The sequence below is a fragment of the Sorex fumeus genome, unplaced genomic scaffold (assembly GCF_029834395.1).
Source record: "Sorex fumeus unplaced genomic scaffold, SorFum_2.1 ptg000034l, whole genome shotgun sequence".
In the NCBI taxonomy this organism is placed as follows: Eukaryota; Metazoa; Chordata; class Mammalia; order Eulipotyphla; family Soricidae; genus Sorex; species Sorex fumeus.
The window spans coordinates 46,409,675-46,425,698 of NW_026606091.1; the positions used below are offsets into that span (position 1 = coordinate 46,409,675).

The window sequence follows — 16,024 nt, forward strand, 5'->3', positions numbered from 1 at the left end:
ACAATGGAGACGTTACTGGTGCCCGCTCCAGCAAATCGATGAACAATGGGAGGACAGTGCTATAGTATTTTTTGGCCACACCCAGCAATGCTCTTTACTCTGCACTCAGGAATTACACCTGGCAGTGCTCAGGGGGACCATACCAGACGCCGGGGATCCAACCTGAACCCTGGTCAACCACTTGTCAGGAAATACTCTACTCATTGTTCTATCACTCTGGCCCCTCTCTTGCCTTTCAAACATCTTCCTTTCTATTGTTCCTTGAGCATATAAATATGCTAAACTCCGCCCTCTCACACTCTCCTCCCCCTTCTCCCTCACCCTTCTATTATGTCTAAAGGTCTCTGTTTTGCATAAACTATTTTTTTTTGACTTTTGAGTCACACCCGGCATCGCTGGGGTGTTACTCCTGGCTCTGGTGGTGCTTGGGGGACAAGGGACTGAACCTGGGTTGGCCACATGCAAGCACTACTTGCTGTACTATCACACTGGCCCATTGCATAAACGTGATAAGCTGCTACACCCTGCCTTCCACTCCCTTCCTCCACCAGGGTCACAGCTACCCCATCTAGCAAAGTTTATTCACAAAGCTTTACCTCTCTGCTATATTCAACGCTATGGTTCACCCCATTGGTCTCTAGGATACTGATGCTTTTCTCTGGTGCTTTTTACCCCTGAAAACCACCAGGTGTGGCCTCCAAACAATCAAAAAATGGAAATAAGATTTTCACAAATGTTATCATACTAGACTTATCACTTGGACAAAAAGCAAGCACTTCCCTTTATTCCAAAGGAAGTGGATGACTAAGGATTTAAATGTAAATCTTAGAGTATAGTACCAAAAGACAGAGCGATAGTACAGCAGGTAGGGCATTTGCCTTGCACCATCTGACCCAGGTTCAATCCCCGGCATCCCATATGGTCCCCACATACACCACCAGGAGTAATTCCCGAGTGCAGAGTCAGGAGTAACCCCTGAGGTTTACTGGGTCTGACCCAAAAATCAAAACAAAAATTCTAAAAGAACAAAAGGGAATGCCCTGCCACGGAGGCAGGGGGGATGGGGGGCGAGGGGGAGGAATACTGGGATCCGTGGTGGTGGGAAATGGGCACTGGTGGAGGGATGGGTACTTGATCGTTGTATAATTGAAACCCAAGCACAAAATTTTGTAAGTCTACAACTGTACCTCATGGTGTTTCACTAATAAAAATTTTTAAAAAAATTCTAAAAGAAAACATGAATAAATATCTTAGCTACTCTGTATGGAAAACTGCCTTCTAATTCCAGGTATGAATAATTTTTCACAAAAATTTTACATGATGAACACAGAAGAAAGCAAAAGACAAAAAGGCTGAATATTTACATGCTAATATCCCAAAGATACAAGAAGCTTTTACAAATCAATATGAAAGATTAAAAGACCCAAAAGAAAGGGAAAATAACATAAACAGATACAGAGAAGAAATAATTTACAAAAGAATGTCAGCACCCCTAATAACGAAAGAAATGCAAATTAAACTTGGTGTGATGTAGTAGTTATATGCCAAACACAGGAACAAGAAATCTCGCAATGGAGACGTTACTGGGCCCCTTCAAGGAAATCGATGAACAACAATGTTACTATATAGTAACATAGTCTTCTCCAATTGCTACTGGTAGTCAGTAGACATGTTGTTAAGAGGATAGTTTCTTCAATATACAATTACTGGCAGTGGTGATTCAAACTTTCTGAAGAAAATTTGTCCTCACCTTTTCAAATTAAAAATGTAGATCTCCTTTGACCTAGAGTTTATACTTTTGGAAATTTACTAAAAAGGTAAAGGCCCTCCCGTTGATCGTCGATTTGCTCGAGCAGGCCCAGTAACGTCTCCATTGGAGACTTTGTTGTTACTGTGTCTGGCATATCGAATACGTCACGGGGAGCTTGCCAGGCTCTGCCCTGCGGACGAGATACTCTCGGTAGCTTGCCGGGCTCTCCGAGAGGGGCAGAGGATCGAACTCGGGTCAGTCATGTTGGCCGCTTGTAAGGCGAACGCCCTATTTACTATCAATCAGTATTTACCTAATGAGCAAATAATACACAGGCATACAGATGCATACTTGCTTTTTACATAACTATAGTAAAAACAGCTTCTTGTCAGGATTAGATTAATTGAATAGCAGGTAACGATGCATCCCTGAAAAGGCAGGCAGTATACTGACATACTGTCAGTAAAAGACATTGGTAATAATTAAGTGAGAAAAAGCAATTTGCTGAAGATTATTTAATCCCATTAAGTATTAGTATGTATACCGAATAATATTTATGCTAAGGATACATTAACAACAGTCATCTCTAAGGTTCAGGTGATGAGGGAGTTTTCAATATCAAAGATATAAGTTTAAATTTATTTAGATTTTTAAAAATAATCGTGAGTTGGTCTAGAAAGATCACACAGGGGTTAAGGCACACGCCTTGCATCCCACAGACCCTATTCCATCCAGTTCTCCAACAGGGCAGGAGTAAGTTTCTGCCCCTTTCTCTCCCCCCCGCCCCCAAACTAACAAAAGGTAATTAAGAATTGGACAAGTCTAAGTTTGAGGTCATGAAAAAGTAAGTAGAGCAAAATAAAACTGAAATTATAACAATAGTTTTATAGTCTTCCTCTATCCCAGTTAATGAGGAAGGAGGTCTACTTTCCCAAGTTACTTCCGAGATCTGAGATGAGTGAAGTACACAGACTGAAAGGAAATATAGGGACAAAGGTACAGAGACAAGCCCAGGAGGAGGGGTGGGGGGGTACAGGGATGCATTTTCCAAATGATCCAACAAATGTAAGCTAACGTACCTGGCCACTTGCTGCCCCATCATTGGATCACCCTCCTTTAAGTTTTTGCTTGCCACTCTGGAAAAACAAACAAACAAACAAAACCTGTTCTTAATACATAAGAGCATCTGGGGAAAACTTGAGTTTCAAGTCAATGAAAAGTTGTTGGAAAGGTACGAGCAGGAATGAAACCCAGACACATGAGGGCAATAAAACCGGGGAGGGGGGGAGTAGGTGGGAGGGGGGGAGCTAGTTAACATTTCAAAATGTATTTTACTTTATAATTGAAGTCTATCTGTGAATTATGGAAAAAGTTTTTAAAAGAATGTAGGTTGGGGCTGGAGAGATAGTACAATGGGTGGGGTGCTTGTCTAGCAAGGAGAGCCCTGAACGCAGAATCAGGAGTAAGCTCTGAGCTCAGTTAGGTGAGACCCCAACTGCATGCCCCCCACCCCAAAAGAAGGTTATATTGTGTTTTTTTTCTTTCTGGGTCACACCCGGCGATGCACAGGGGTTACTCCTGGCTCTGCACTCAGGAACTACTCCTGGCGGTGCTCAGGGGACCATGGGGACCATATAGGATGCTGGGGATCGAACCCGGGTCGGCCGCGTGCAAGGCAGAAGCCCTACCCGCTGTGCTATTGCTCCAGCCCCAAGAAGGCTATATTCTTTACCCACATTAAATTACTGAAGATTTAGTGGCTAGGGAAGGCTTTTGTTTTCTCCTCTTGGGGTTTTTACTGAATACAGGCATTTGGGCTTATCTTCAGGGAAAACAATTACATAGGTGCAGTCACAATCAATAGGGGTAGAAATCTTAGCCTCAGGGAAGGCCGCTCCTAGGACAGATCCTCTCTCAGCATGAGGACCCACCCTAGAGCGGAATCCCAAGGGTGTGTCTCTCCTCTCCTTGTCCGACAAGCATATAAGACTATAATATAAATCATTTTGTATGGATACAGTAAGAAATATCTTAAACTTATAGAATTGCTCTCCTAGGGCCATCTCGATCTCAGACTACGGTGCTCAGGCCAGATAGTCTTTCCCACCCCTAGCAGGATCTTAGTCTCATCGTTACCTTGGATCATGACAGCATTTGTCCATGATCAAACTCTTAACTTATAGTTAAGAATCGTGGCACTTTGGCCTGGCCCATTTTGCTGCCAGGGTAGCTCACCGCTTGCCCTGGGTCCATTCAGTCCCTCGTCGGGACCCTGCTTTTGGGGTGTTAGGGACTAAGGGCAACTGAGGCTTAAGTCGAGAAAGCAGATGCCCGGGAGTGAATAATATTCAAGGCCAATCAAATCCTAAGTTACAAAGCATAATGTTAACGGTCTTCCTGTATCTATACAAAAAGGATATTACTTTAAGGTAAACTATTCATAAGGCATAAGGAGAGGAGAAAGGCAATATTTCACTCATACATATAAAATCGTAGATTTCTGGGAAACTGATCTTACAAATTAACAAAGTCTGATTAAGGGGAAAGCTGATTAACTGGGTGGGAAGGAGAGATTAGGGAAAACTGCTTACAGATAGACACAATGGAAGTGGAAGTGCCTCAGGAGCACTGTGATGGGTGTAACCAGATAAACCTAGGCTTCTTGTAGAGGGACAAAGCAATGTTACCCAACAGCAGGTAAGGTTCTTTGCCTAGCATGTGGTTGAACTGGGTTTGATCGCTTGCACTGCATATGATTCCCAAGTACCACCAGGAGCGATCCCTGCAGAAGTAAGCCCTGAGCACTGCTATAGTATGCCCCCAAGTAAACAACAACAAAACAACAGCAACAACAACAAAATAGGAGATAAGGCCAAAGAAATAGCTCAAAGGACTAGAGCAAACGCTTTGCATGGGGGGGGGCCCTGGGTTCTTCGCGGGAACTGCATGGTCCCCCATGCATTGCTGGGCATTATCTCTGAGCACTGTCCCTGAAAACTGTCAGGTGTGACCCAAAAACAAACAAATAAAAAGAATACAAATAGGAGATTATAGTAAAATAAATGGGCAAAAGTAATCTCTCCTCAAGTTCCTCAGTCCTATTCCTGCAAAGGGCTGGAGCGATAGCACAGCGGTAGGGCGTTTGCCTTGCACGCAGCCAACATGGCCAACCTGAGTTCGATTCCTCCGCCCCTCTCGGAGAGCCCGGCAAGCTACCAGAGTATCTCGCCCGCACGGCAGAACCTGGCAAGCTCCCCGTGACGTATTCGATATGCCAAACACAGTAACAACAAAGTCTCCAATGGAGACGTTACTGGGCCTGCTCGAGCAAATCGATGAACAATGGGAGGGCCTTTACCTTTACCTTTTATGCCTGCAAAGATGAAAGACTTTGAGCTGGGGGTGTAGGTCAGAGATAGAGCAATGGGGTCTAGGTTCAATTTCCAGCACCACCACCATTTTGCAACCCCTCCCCCCCAAAGGATGAAAGCCCAGCATGAATATCACCCCTGGAGAGAGCACATTGGAGAAGCAAGGGGAGTGGGGGATGACAGGTTGTAAAAGGAATGGCTATTTTAAAAGATCAACTACATAAAATAGGGCTTAAGCACAACACAAGACTTTTTCAGAGGAAATAATACCTCATGTAAGGATCCACAGTGAGAAACAAGGCTTCCAGCAGCACCTCTATGAAACAAAGCATTACACAATCAGACACTCAAGGCCAGATCAACAGACAATATTCCTGCTTCATGGCTGCACTTTTTCTCTTTTGCTTCCTTCCTTCCTTCCTTCCTTCCTTCCTTCCTTCCTTCCTTCCTTCCTTCCTTCCTTCCCTCCTTCCTTCCTTCCTTCCTTCCTTCCTTCCTTCCTCCTTCCCTTTTTACCTTCCTCCCTCCCTTTTTTCCTTCCTCCCTCCCTTTATTCCTTCCTCCCTCCCTCCCACCCTCCCTACCTTTTTTCCTTCCTTCCTGTCTTCCTTCCTGTCTTCCTGTCTTCCTTCCTTCCTTCCTTCCTTCCTTCCTTTCTTCCTTCCTCCCTCCCTCCTCCTCCCTCCCTCCTCCCTTTCTTTTTCTCTCTCTCTTCTTTTCTTTCTTTTTTGGGCCACACCCAGCTGTGCTTAGGGTTTACTCCATGCTCTGTGCTCAAGGATCATTCCTGATAGGCTCAGGGGACCACATGAGGTGTCAGGAATTGAACCCGGGCCAGCCTCATGCCTGGCAAGCCTCCTACCATCTACTGTCTCTCCCCCACACTGGGCTGCCCTTTTTCATCTGTGCTTTCTATGGAAGAAACAAGAGGGGCCCTCATATCTGGCTAATTCACTCATCATTATCACCATGAGTTATTTACTCAACACTTTATGCTTTACAAGAGTACTTCATATAATGATCTCAATAATCATTACTTTCATTTGCTTTACATTTAGGTGAAGTAGCTCTCCTGAGACCACATCTATAGTCATTGTGTATATATAGTACTTCAAAGAGTTTTATTATCAGTCCCAGCCAGAATTAAATACACATTTTTTAATAACCCTCATGTATGTATTTTCTAGAATTTTCCATTAAGTTCTGGCTATCAACTGAAGGGACAGGATATCTCAGCCAGGGTATTGGATGGCCTGCCCTTTTTTCAGGCTTACCTACTTAAAACGTCCCATAGCGTTTGCTCTGCAGAATTAATTTTAAGCACGCTGGGTGCGCTAACCATCGCTCTCCTTAGATGGCTCTCCTGAAGTTTGCCAAATCCCTCTACTTTCCCCACATACAGGCGAGCTTCCTCTGCAAAGGATGGAAGGTTTCCCCGCTCCTCTGCTTTCAGGAATACTCTGAGCTCTGCACACACTGCTCAGGAGTGCTGTCCCCTCTGGTACCTCAGCCTCACTGCACAGGACCTCCTCCACGCTCAAGAGGAAATCACGAAGAATAGTGTTTCAATGGTCAAGAAAATCTGAGGGACCCTGATTTTGATGTCAAGACTAAACACAGAGAACTGTGAAAAGGTCTATGGAGGTTTGTCAATGCTCACAAATACCTCTCATCTCTGTGTTCAGGAGCCTTTGCCGTTCCTCCCATTAAGAAGTCTATTTCCTAGGGTAGGAGGTATGGCCCCAAGGGTTGGAACACACGCTCTGCATGCACAAGTCCCAGGTTTGATACTGGCACCCAATGGTCCCTTCAGCAAGGTCAGGGGTAGCCTCTGAGCATTGCGCCAGGGGGAGTTCCCAATACCACCAGATGTGCTCCCCCTCCAAAGAAAGTCTATTTTCTCTGAAACTGGAGTTGGCTGCAGGACTTTGACCCATATAGCATCTTAACAGACATGGTACAAGGAGAGTTTGGAAAGTGCCTGCACTTTGGGAACTGCCAACTCCTGCTGCTCCAGCATTTTGAAACCACTGTGTGGAGAAAAAAAAAAATGGACTCAAACTTCAATGAGGCTATTCTAATGGAACCACGAAGCCCACTAGAGCTCAGAAGAGCCTGCTGAGATCAGCAATTCACCAGTGTGAACTAACGGACAATTACTGTTTGAAGTCACTGCATTTAGGGGGTCACTTATTATGAGTCCAAACTGACATTGATACAGTCTCCTCTGACTCAAGCCCTAGAAGTAGGACTCACCTCCATTTTTTAAGGGTGGGAGCTCAACTGTCTTCAATTCAAAGTTACTATCGGTAGGACTGCCTTCGAAGTGCTTCTTCAGGGTCCAGCGCTCAGCATGAACCATCTTGGAGTTCCTAGAACACACATGTAGCAGCTGCTAGTAAGGGTTGTTATGGTTCCCGGTTCTGCACAGCAGGGTCAACCCATGCACTACTTTTCCGCGTTATCATCTAACACCTGCCGCATTTATTTAGTGTTCATGGCGTGTCCACGACGCTGCTGAGCACCTCATAGGCATCACCTAGTTTTTATCTGTATCACCTCCCTCCAAGATAAGTATTACTGGAGCCGGAGCGACAGCACAGCGGATAGGTGCGCCTTGCACACCGTGGACCAGGGATCCCGGCACCCCTGCATCCCCTATGATGCCCAGAGCACCGCCAGGAGTGATCCCTGAGTGCAGTGCCAGGAGTAACCCCTGAGCATCACCGGGTGTGATGCAAAGTAAGCAAGCAATCGAGCAAACAAACCCACCCAAGAGAAGCACTGCCAGTGCACGGCTGGGAAACGTCAGGCTTCATCGGCCAAGTCCATGGCAAGGAAAAAATGTAAACCAACACTGAACTGCAGGTCAGCCACCGTGAGGTCTTGTCAAAGGAATGGATCAGCTCCCTGGCATGGAAACACTTCATTTCTTCCCTCCCAAGAGGTGAATTCCAAAGATCCCGGGAGAAAGCCGCGCAAGTTTCTCAGAGCTGCGCGTTCTACGGGTCTCGGATACCTGGAACCCGGCGGTGGCGCTGCTCCTGCGCCTTCCACCCGTTTTTCCAAGCGCCCCCGACAGCTCTGCCGGTTCGGCTTTTAACTTATCGCCACACCAGAGCGGGAGAAAATCCAGTTTTTCCGCATCACGTGGGAGCCTCAGCCACACGCCCGGGAGTGAACGGGCCGCAGGGTCCCAGCCGCTGGGCGATTTCATGCAGTGGCGCGCCCAGTGCTCGGGAGTGGGCACCGCCGTAGCCAGCAGGGCGCGTCTCTGCAGGGCTAGGGGGGCAGTCGGGGCGGTCCGACCAGCAGTCTGACCCTTTTTTCCGCTCTTTCCCCTCCAGCATCTCCCCATCATTGGGCTGGGGGGGCAGCTCAAAAGGATGCAGCGCCTGCTTTGCATGCCGGAACCCCAGGTTCGATCCCTGGTGTTGCAAGGCACCCTCCCCAGCTCCTCCAGGGGCGACGCCGGAGCACGGAGCCTGGAGCAGCCCTCCAGACCTCCAGGTGTGCACACTCAAAAAAAAAAAACCACCCGAACAACAAAACACCAAAAGGGAATTGCAGCGAATTCTCAACCGCCACAGATACTGACGCTCCCTAGAAAGGGCGTGACCAGGGACTGTCAGGCCCTGAGGCTGGCCAGTTGGGGTTCCAGGTTCAGGCCCGGCAGCCCCAGACTCCCACCCTCTAGCCCCACCCACCTTGGTGCCCGCCCCCGAATTCCGACCCCGGCTAGCAAGCAGCGGGGTGCAGCCAGGCGCCCTCCCTCCAGCGCCCCGCTGAGCCCCCTCCAAGACCCCGGAGCTCGGCGGAAGGGGAGCGAGAGCGAGGAGCTAACGCCCCGCATTTGAGGGGTCGAGAAGCTCAGCTCGGGAAGGAGGGGAGGGGGCCGGGCAAGGGGCCTCTACTTACGGCCGTTGGGGTCCGCGAGCTGCACGAACGAGGAGCCGTGGCTGGGTTTTGCAAGTCGAGGAGTCCCGGGCTTCCTAATATTTGGCCCTCCCAGGAGAGGGTGGAGCTTTGGAACAGGCGGAACTGCTCCAGGAAGGAGTAGGACTGCCCCAGACCCAAGGGATGGCAGGTGAAAGGGGAGAGACAGAAAAAGGAGAGAGGGGAGAGGGGACGCTGAGGAGAGAGAGAGAGAGAGAGACAGAGACAGAGACACAGACACAGACAGAGAGAGAGACAGAGACAGAGAGAGAATATGTGTGTCTGTGTGTGTGTCTGTCCCCTAATGCTTTTCTCCAACATATTTCCCATCCACACGACCAAGTCTAGTGTCCCCCTCCACTGTGAATCCTCTATGACTCCCCCAGGGAGTGCTCCTGACACTGGGGACCATCTAGCTCTGCCACTTTAGGGCTTCTTTCCTGGCCTCCTCCCCAGGTCTTGGTCTAAGCAAGGGGTCCCTCTCAAAACATACAGGCTGGTTTGTATTTGCTGGCATCCATGTGTTCTAGCTCTCTGGGTTATCTCCCTGACCCCTAAAAATTAGGAGTCTTTTTAAAGAAGAAAATGAGTTCATAAATATCAAGTGCTTACATGAGCACCGAAGTCTATAGTAAGTTCAAAACACAGAAATGAAACAGCAGCAAGCTTTGGCAAGTGGCAGGCTTTGGAGCTTCCTGCCCAGCTAAGGAATTTCCAAGAACCTACACATTGTGTCTGTCTATATCCCTGATCCCTAGCCCAATCTTTATCAGTCATGTTCTATAAAATAACAAGACAATGAAAATATGTATAAACCTCTTAATTGAAAAACCCCCTTTTGGACTGGAACAATAGCGGCCAACCTGAGTTGATTTCTGGCATCCCATATGGTCCCCCAAGCACCGCCAGGAGGGATTCCTGAGTCCAGAGTCAGGAGTAACCCCTGAATACCACTGGGTGTGGCTACCGTCCAAATTCCCCCATAATCTCAAATTTTGTGGATCTTTCCAAGCAATGCTCAGGGAGCGGCTCATCCCAGGGTGCTATCCGGGCCACAGCCAATGGTGTATAAACCCTTCTAAGATCCAAAAGCAGATGACTCATCTTCGATGTTTTTGCTATCATATCCCTGACCAAAAAATTAAAAAAGAGTGTGGGAAATCCCATACTTTCCTGGGGGCCATTAGGTGCTTATATGTGCAAGGTACACCATCCCTCCCCACCCCAGAGCTTTTTTCTGTCTCTCAGTGCCTGCTTTTTAGTGTAATCAGTTTTACTTTATGACTACAACCTACCTTACTGACCAGCCTCATAGTGACCCTGTCAATCTCCTCCATAAACATCAGACATGCACATATAGAAGGTTTATTTTTCTGTTTCTATAAAAACAGTATTAAGCTGGGCCAGAGAGGTAGTACAGCAGGTAAAATAAACTTACCTGGCCCACAGCTGACCCAGATTCAATCCCCAACACCCCATAGGGTCTGCAAAGCTCCACCAGGAGTGATCCCCGAGCACAGACCCAAGGAGTAAGGGACCCTTTTAAAAGATACTCTGAAGATTTTTGCTTTTCAAATTTGTTATTATGGACACCTCTCTTGGTAAACAGAGCTATTAACTTGTTAAATAGTTATTGGTTAATGGTCCATAATTTGGATGTGCCATAAGTTATTCTGCAACTCCAATGCTGCTTCTTGTCTTGTTTTGCTTTGTCACTGGTGTTGTATGTGCATGTGGCTCTGTGGAGAGCTTTGCATGTTAATGCCCTATTCCTACAAGATGGAGTCCCAAAAGTGAGATGGTTGAAAATATGTATTTTTTTAACAAATAAGATCGAATCCTATAAAACTGTTAGGATTCAAAGAAATAGCAATTTTGAATGAACTATGTCCCACCACTCCCGAGAACTGATGCCTGACTTTATCCACAGTTGTACTCTTGCCCCTAAATGCTTGACTGAAGGTATTTTTTTTTCTCGGATGACTCATACTGGCTTTAAGAATAAGAGAGACTATTGCAAACTGCAACACCCTAAAGGAAAGAGTGAGCAAAAGGGAATGCCCTGCCACAGAGGCGGGATTGGATGGGGGGATGGGGGGTGGGAGGGCTACTGGGATCATTGGTGGTAGAGAACGGGCACTGGTGGAGGGATGGGTACTCGATCATTGTATAACTGAAACCCAAGCGAAAGTTTGTAAGTCTACAATTGTACCTCATGTTGTTTCACTAATAACGAAAATAATAAGAAAAAAATAAATAAATAAAAACACTTCCTAGAAAAAAATAAAATAAAATATGATGCCTTAAAAAAAAAAAGAAGAAGAGAGACTTACTGATTCCTACAAAGTTCAGAGTTGAATGGGCTTCCGGGTGTGTCAGGATAAAGACCTGCTGTATCCCGCTCTTCTGGCTACTTCTGTGGCATCACCAGACTCCTGAGGCTTGCCTCCCTCACAGGGACAGTAGAGTTACAGCAGCTCCACTACCCTGAAGCAAAAGTCCTCAAGCAATCTGGCATGTGTGGAGATATTCAGGAAGCATCTGCAATGGCCTAAAGGTGGTGAAACAGGATTATTGTGAAGAGTGAGTATGACAAGAAAACAAAGCACCTTTGATGAACAACCAGCTCCTTCCTTCCATGTTCTCTAACCCTGTGTTGCTTTTATTTTGGAACACTGAAACACAATGTACATCATTGTGAACAAAGTGCTTTTATTTTTGGTCAGGAATATGACGGACAAAACACCAAAGGTGAGTCATCTGCTTTTGGATCTTAGAAAAGCTTATAAAATCCAGATATGGAACATTTTTCCAACCAACTATTCTAGAAATAAAATTTCTACTTTCAAGAGCAAAGTACACCTAAGACTTACTCACTTGGCATTAAAGGGAAGGTATGGATAACATTTGGACCACACCAAACATAACCTTTTGTCCACATGAAATTAAGATCTTTTTTGCACCATGATGACTCAGCCAGATTTAGGACTAAAATTTGCCAAGTCATGGTGATCAACAATAATCCTGGATCCTGTATCATTGTCTGGAGAGAGTTAAAATGTGGAATAAAAGGTATAGGTTGGGTAAGGCCGGAGGCTGGGGATTGGGAGGACTTTTCTTCACTTTGCTTTATTGTAAATTACCTTCTTCAATTCAGTCCTCTAACTTAAGTTTCATGAACTCTAATCTAGTTACTTTTAAAACAAAATAATCACAGTGACCATGAAATAAAGGGGGTTCTAGTTCTTATGCAGACACAAATGACTGTCTTCTCTGTTGACAAGAGTTTTCAAAGACTCTTCTTTCTGGAAAAGAGGAAGGATACACTCTTACAATTTTTTAATTGTGTCCCTTACAAAACAAAAGTGTAACTTTTACTTGGGGTTTCAGACCTTTCCCTGTATCTCTTATTTCTTAAAAGTAAACAACATAAAGTAATTCTTGTACAGAAGAGTCCTGTTTGGGAGTGTTATAGTCTACCTCCCTTCTGAACCTTCCTTCAGAAGCAGCCCTCAAATTTGAAAGAAATTGAAGTCTTTTTTTTCTTTGTGGGGAAGGACTCCTAAGCAGTGCTCAAGAGGACCAACGGGAACCACCTGGGCTGGAGGTTTTCATTCTCAGCCCTGTGATATGGTGCTGGGGATCTCCAAGGTTCTGAGGCATTGGAGCTGGAACTCAGGTTCCCAGGTAAAGTAACTTAGATAAACCAGAGTCTGTAGCAGGCTTTGAGAGTTGAATTCAAATTATCTTGCTATAAAGTCCTGAACTTTTCACGGTTGTATTTTTTTCCCCTCTGTATAGGTGAGATGGAATCTGTCTGTAGGTAAAAATAAATTTAGGGACGGTGATACTTAAGGATATCTTTACGTTCAGAACGTTGCTTCTGATGTACGAGAGGCTTAATGTCTTAGGAAGTTACCCTCTCCTTCTGGCTTCTCCTCTTAGTTCTTCCTCCCACATTCCTGTCTGCTTGACTAGTGTTTCATGTAATTCTATGGTGGGCCCTTTTTTTTCTGCCCTCTTTTGGGTTAAAATGCTGGAGAGAAAATACAAGATGGATCTGAAACCTTTTTTGTAAGACGTTTTGTAAGTAAGGAAATGTGCAAAATATACTGAGGACAAGTAAGAATAAGGGGCATGCAAAGGACAAGGATTATGTGAAAGGAGCAAGCATTAGTCAGACTTTCTAGTTTGAACCCCAAAACGAATAATGTCATTAGCGTATTAGTACCCATACAATGAACAGTAATAATACATTAATGGAATCAACCCACTTTCTCACCTGTAAAATAAGTTACCATGAATTCATAAATGCAAAGATAAGAAAAAGACCTTCCTTAGAGCTGAATGTCAATTAATGACATAATGACATTAATATATGGAGCCATGGAATCAGTCACCTTTTTCTGCACCCATTATTTTAATAATTGATCCAGCAAAAATAGTAAAAGTTAGAGCAGGTAAATATTTGATGAGGAACAGAAAAAGTGCAGCAGTATGTCTTCACCAAATATTTATCAAAACGGAAAATGTAGCTTAACCATAGGAAAGCTGGAGGATCATATGGATTGTAGGGGTCAAACCCAGGTTAGTCACCAGGTTCGGTCCCCTGCAAGGCATGCGCGTGTGGTATTGCCTCTTTGTCCCCCAGATTTTCTTTCTATTGCAAAACTGAAACTCTTTATACATTGAACACTTCCTCCTCCAAACTATAGCAACCATACCTACTTTCTGTTTCTTTGAGTTTGACAACTTTATTATTATTTTTGGCGGGGGGCTACATCAGATGATGCTCAGGGGTCACTCCAAACTCTGTGCTCAGAAACAACTCCTGGCAGTGCTTGGGGGGACCTTATTGGATGCCAGGGATTGAACTGGGGTCAGCAGCATGCAAGGCAAGTGCTTTACCCTTTGTGCTACTACTCCAGCCCGAATCTGACAACCTTAGATATACTTTTGATCTTGTTTTAGAGCCTCTCCTGGCAGTGCTCAGGACTTCTGGCTCTGGTCAGGGGTCATCATAAGTTGGGCTTGAGGGACCGTATGTGACCCTGGGAATAAAATTGGGGTCGGCTGCATGTAGGGAAGGCACCTTAGCAACTGCTGTATCTCTCCTGACCCCTGTACACTCTCTTTCTCTCTCCCTCTCTGTCCTGCTTTCCATACCGCATCTCAGTGAACTCATAAACAATGCTTGTTGATTTCACTCTATAACGACCTCCAGCTTCATCCATGTGGTGTGTGGCATCACTTCCGCTTTTTGACAATGCTGAATCACGCTCCAATCTCCCATGTTGTGCATGCATATGCTTTCCTTATTCACCCACCTCCTGTGGGTGAAAGCAGAAAGTAAAAAAAAGGGGGCTGGAGCGATAGCACAGCGGGTAGGGCGTTTGCCTTGCACACAGCCAACATGGCCGACACAGGTTCGATTCCCAGCACCCCATATGGTCCCCTGAGCACCGCCAGGAGCAATTCCTGAGTGCATGAGCCAGGAGTAACCCTTGAGCATCGCCGGGTGTGACCCAAAAAGCAAAAAAAAAAAAAAAAAAAAGAGGGGGCTGGAGCGAAAGCACAGCCAGTAGAGTGTTTGCCTTGCATGTGGGCGACCCAGGTTTGATTCTCAGCATCCCCTATGGTCCCCCAAGCACCAACCCCCGTGCATCGCCGGGTGTTACCCCCCCCACAAAAAAAGAGAAAAATTTATCCCCAAGTTCAGAGACACATCCAATCTCCAATCTCTCCTTGAAATCTGTCCCAAATTTTCTTTAGTTTGTCTTAAGCCAAATGAATTTTTGGTGATGGCAAATTATGTTCAAATTTTCTTTTCTTTTCTTTTTTTTGTGTGAGGCAAGATATTTTTATTGAAACTTATTTAGAAATATGTGAGGGAGAGAAAGGAGAAGTACATAATCAAGAGAGAATAGGGCATCACTCAGTGGAGATAAGCAAGCAAAAAAACACCAAGATAAGTAAGTAAGATAAATGTCAAGGGAGAACATGGGTTGGAAAAGCCTGTTTAGATTTTTCTTTTTACTCAGGTTGAAGTTATCAGTGACATATAATTCATATGTTATAAGTGACAATTTGTTTTATCCTTATTATAACATTAAATATAGTTTTAGATGCAGTATTTTTGTATGTTGTTTTTGGGTAATACCTGGCAATGCTCAGGGGTGACTCCTGGCTCTGTATTCCTCAGGGAACCTTATGGGAGGCAGGTGATCAAACCCCAGTTGGGTGTGTGCAGGGCAAGTGCCCTATTCATTGTACTATCGCTCTGAGACCTAGATGCAGTATTTTTATGAACAGGAATTTGCTGAATGAAAAGAAGGTAAATTTAAATTTGCCTTCAGTTCTAATAAAGATTAAGTAAATCTTCCCAAAGTGGTCTCCAGCATTCCAATTTTCTCTGAAAGGAATCCATTCAGGCACTTTCGGTGTGGTGGGTTTCAGTAATTGTACAATCAATCCCATGAACTTTAATACTATTGTAACATTGTTACCTAAACTATTAAAAAACTTCTCTAGGTGGGGCTGGAGCGATAGCACAGCGGGTAGGGTGTTTACCTTGCATGCAGCCAACATGGCCAACACAGGTTCGATTCCCAGCATCCCATATGGTCCCTCGAGCACCGCCAGGAGTGATTCCTGAGTGCATGAGCCAGGAGTAACCCCTGAGCATTGCTGGGTGTGACCCAAAAAAGCAAGAAAAAAAAAAAACTTCTCTAGGGAATTCACTGACTTTGATTGGATAATTTTAACTGATAGTAAACAAATAAATCCTGCATTCTCGATTTACTTTAAAATGCAAATATATGAAAATAATGTTTATTTTCTCATTGAAGACCATGAAAAGGCTGAGTGGCTATTTATATGTGTGATGGGAAGAGCAGGAGAATTTAACATTGAGGGTGGGAGTGGGTGGGAAGCCATAGTGAGGGCAGAAGAAGGGAGGGAGCATTAC

General features: G+C 45.2%; 2 protein-coding genes across 2 annotated transcripts in view; one reads left to right on the forward strand and one right to left on the reverse strand.

The window, feature by feature from the left end:
- PTGR1 (prostaglandin reductase 1) overlaps positions 1-9,073 on the reverse strand; it is a 30,697-nt gene extending 21,624 nt beyond the window's left edge. Inside the window, exons 1-4 of the mRNA XM_056117294.1 lie at positions 9,040-9,073; positions 7,378-7,493; positions 5,392-5,437; positions 2,830-2,886 (exon numbers count right to left, since the gene is read on the reverse strand). Of these exons, the coding sequence (XP_055973269.1) occupies positions 2,830-2,886; positions 5,392-5,437; positions 7,378-7,483 (209 nt within the window). The 5' untranslated portion in view covers positions 7,484-7,493; positions 9,040-9,073. The remainder of the gene's footprint in view (positions 1-2,829; positions 2,887-5,391; positions 5,438-7,377; positions 7,494-9,039) is intronic.
- The window catches only part of GNG10 (G protein subunit gamma 10), a 130,736-nt gene that overhangs the window by 65,700 nt on the left and 49,012 nt on the right, over positions 1-16,024 (forward strand). The window lies entirely within an intron of this gene.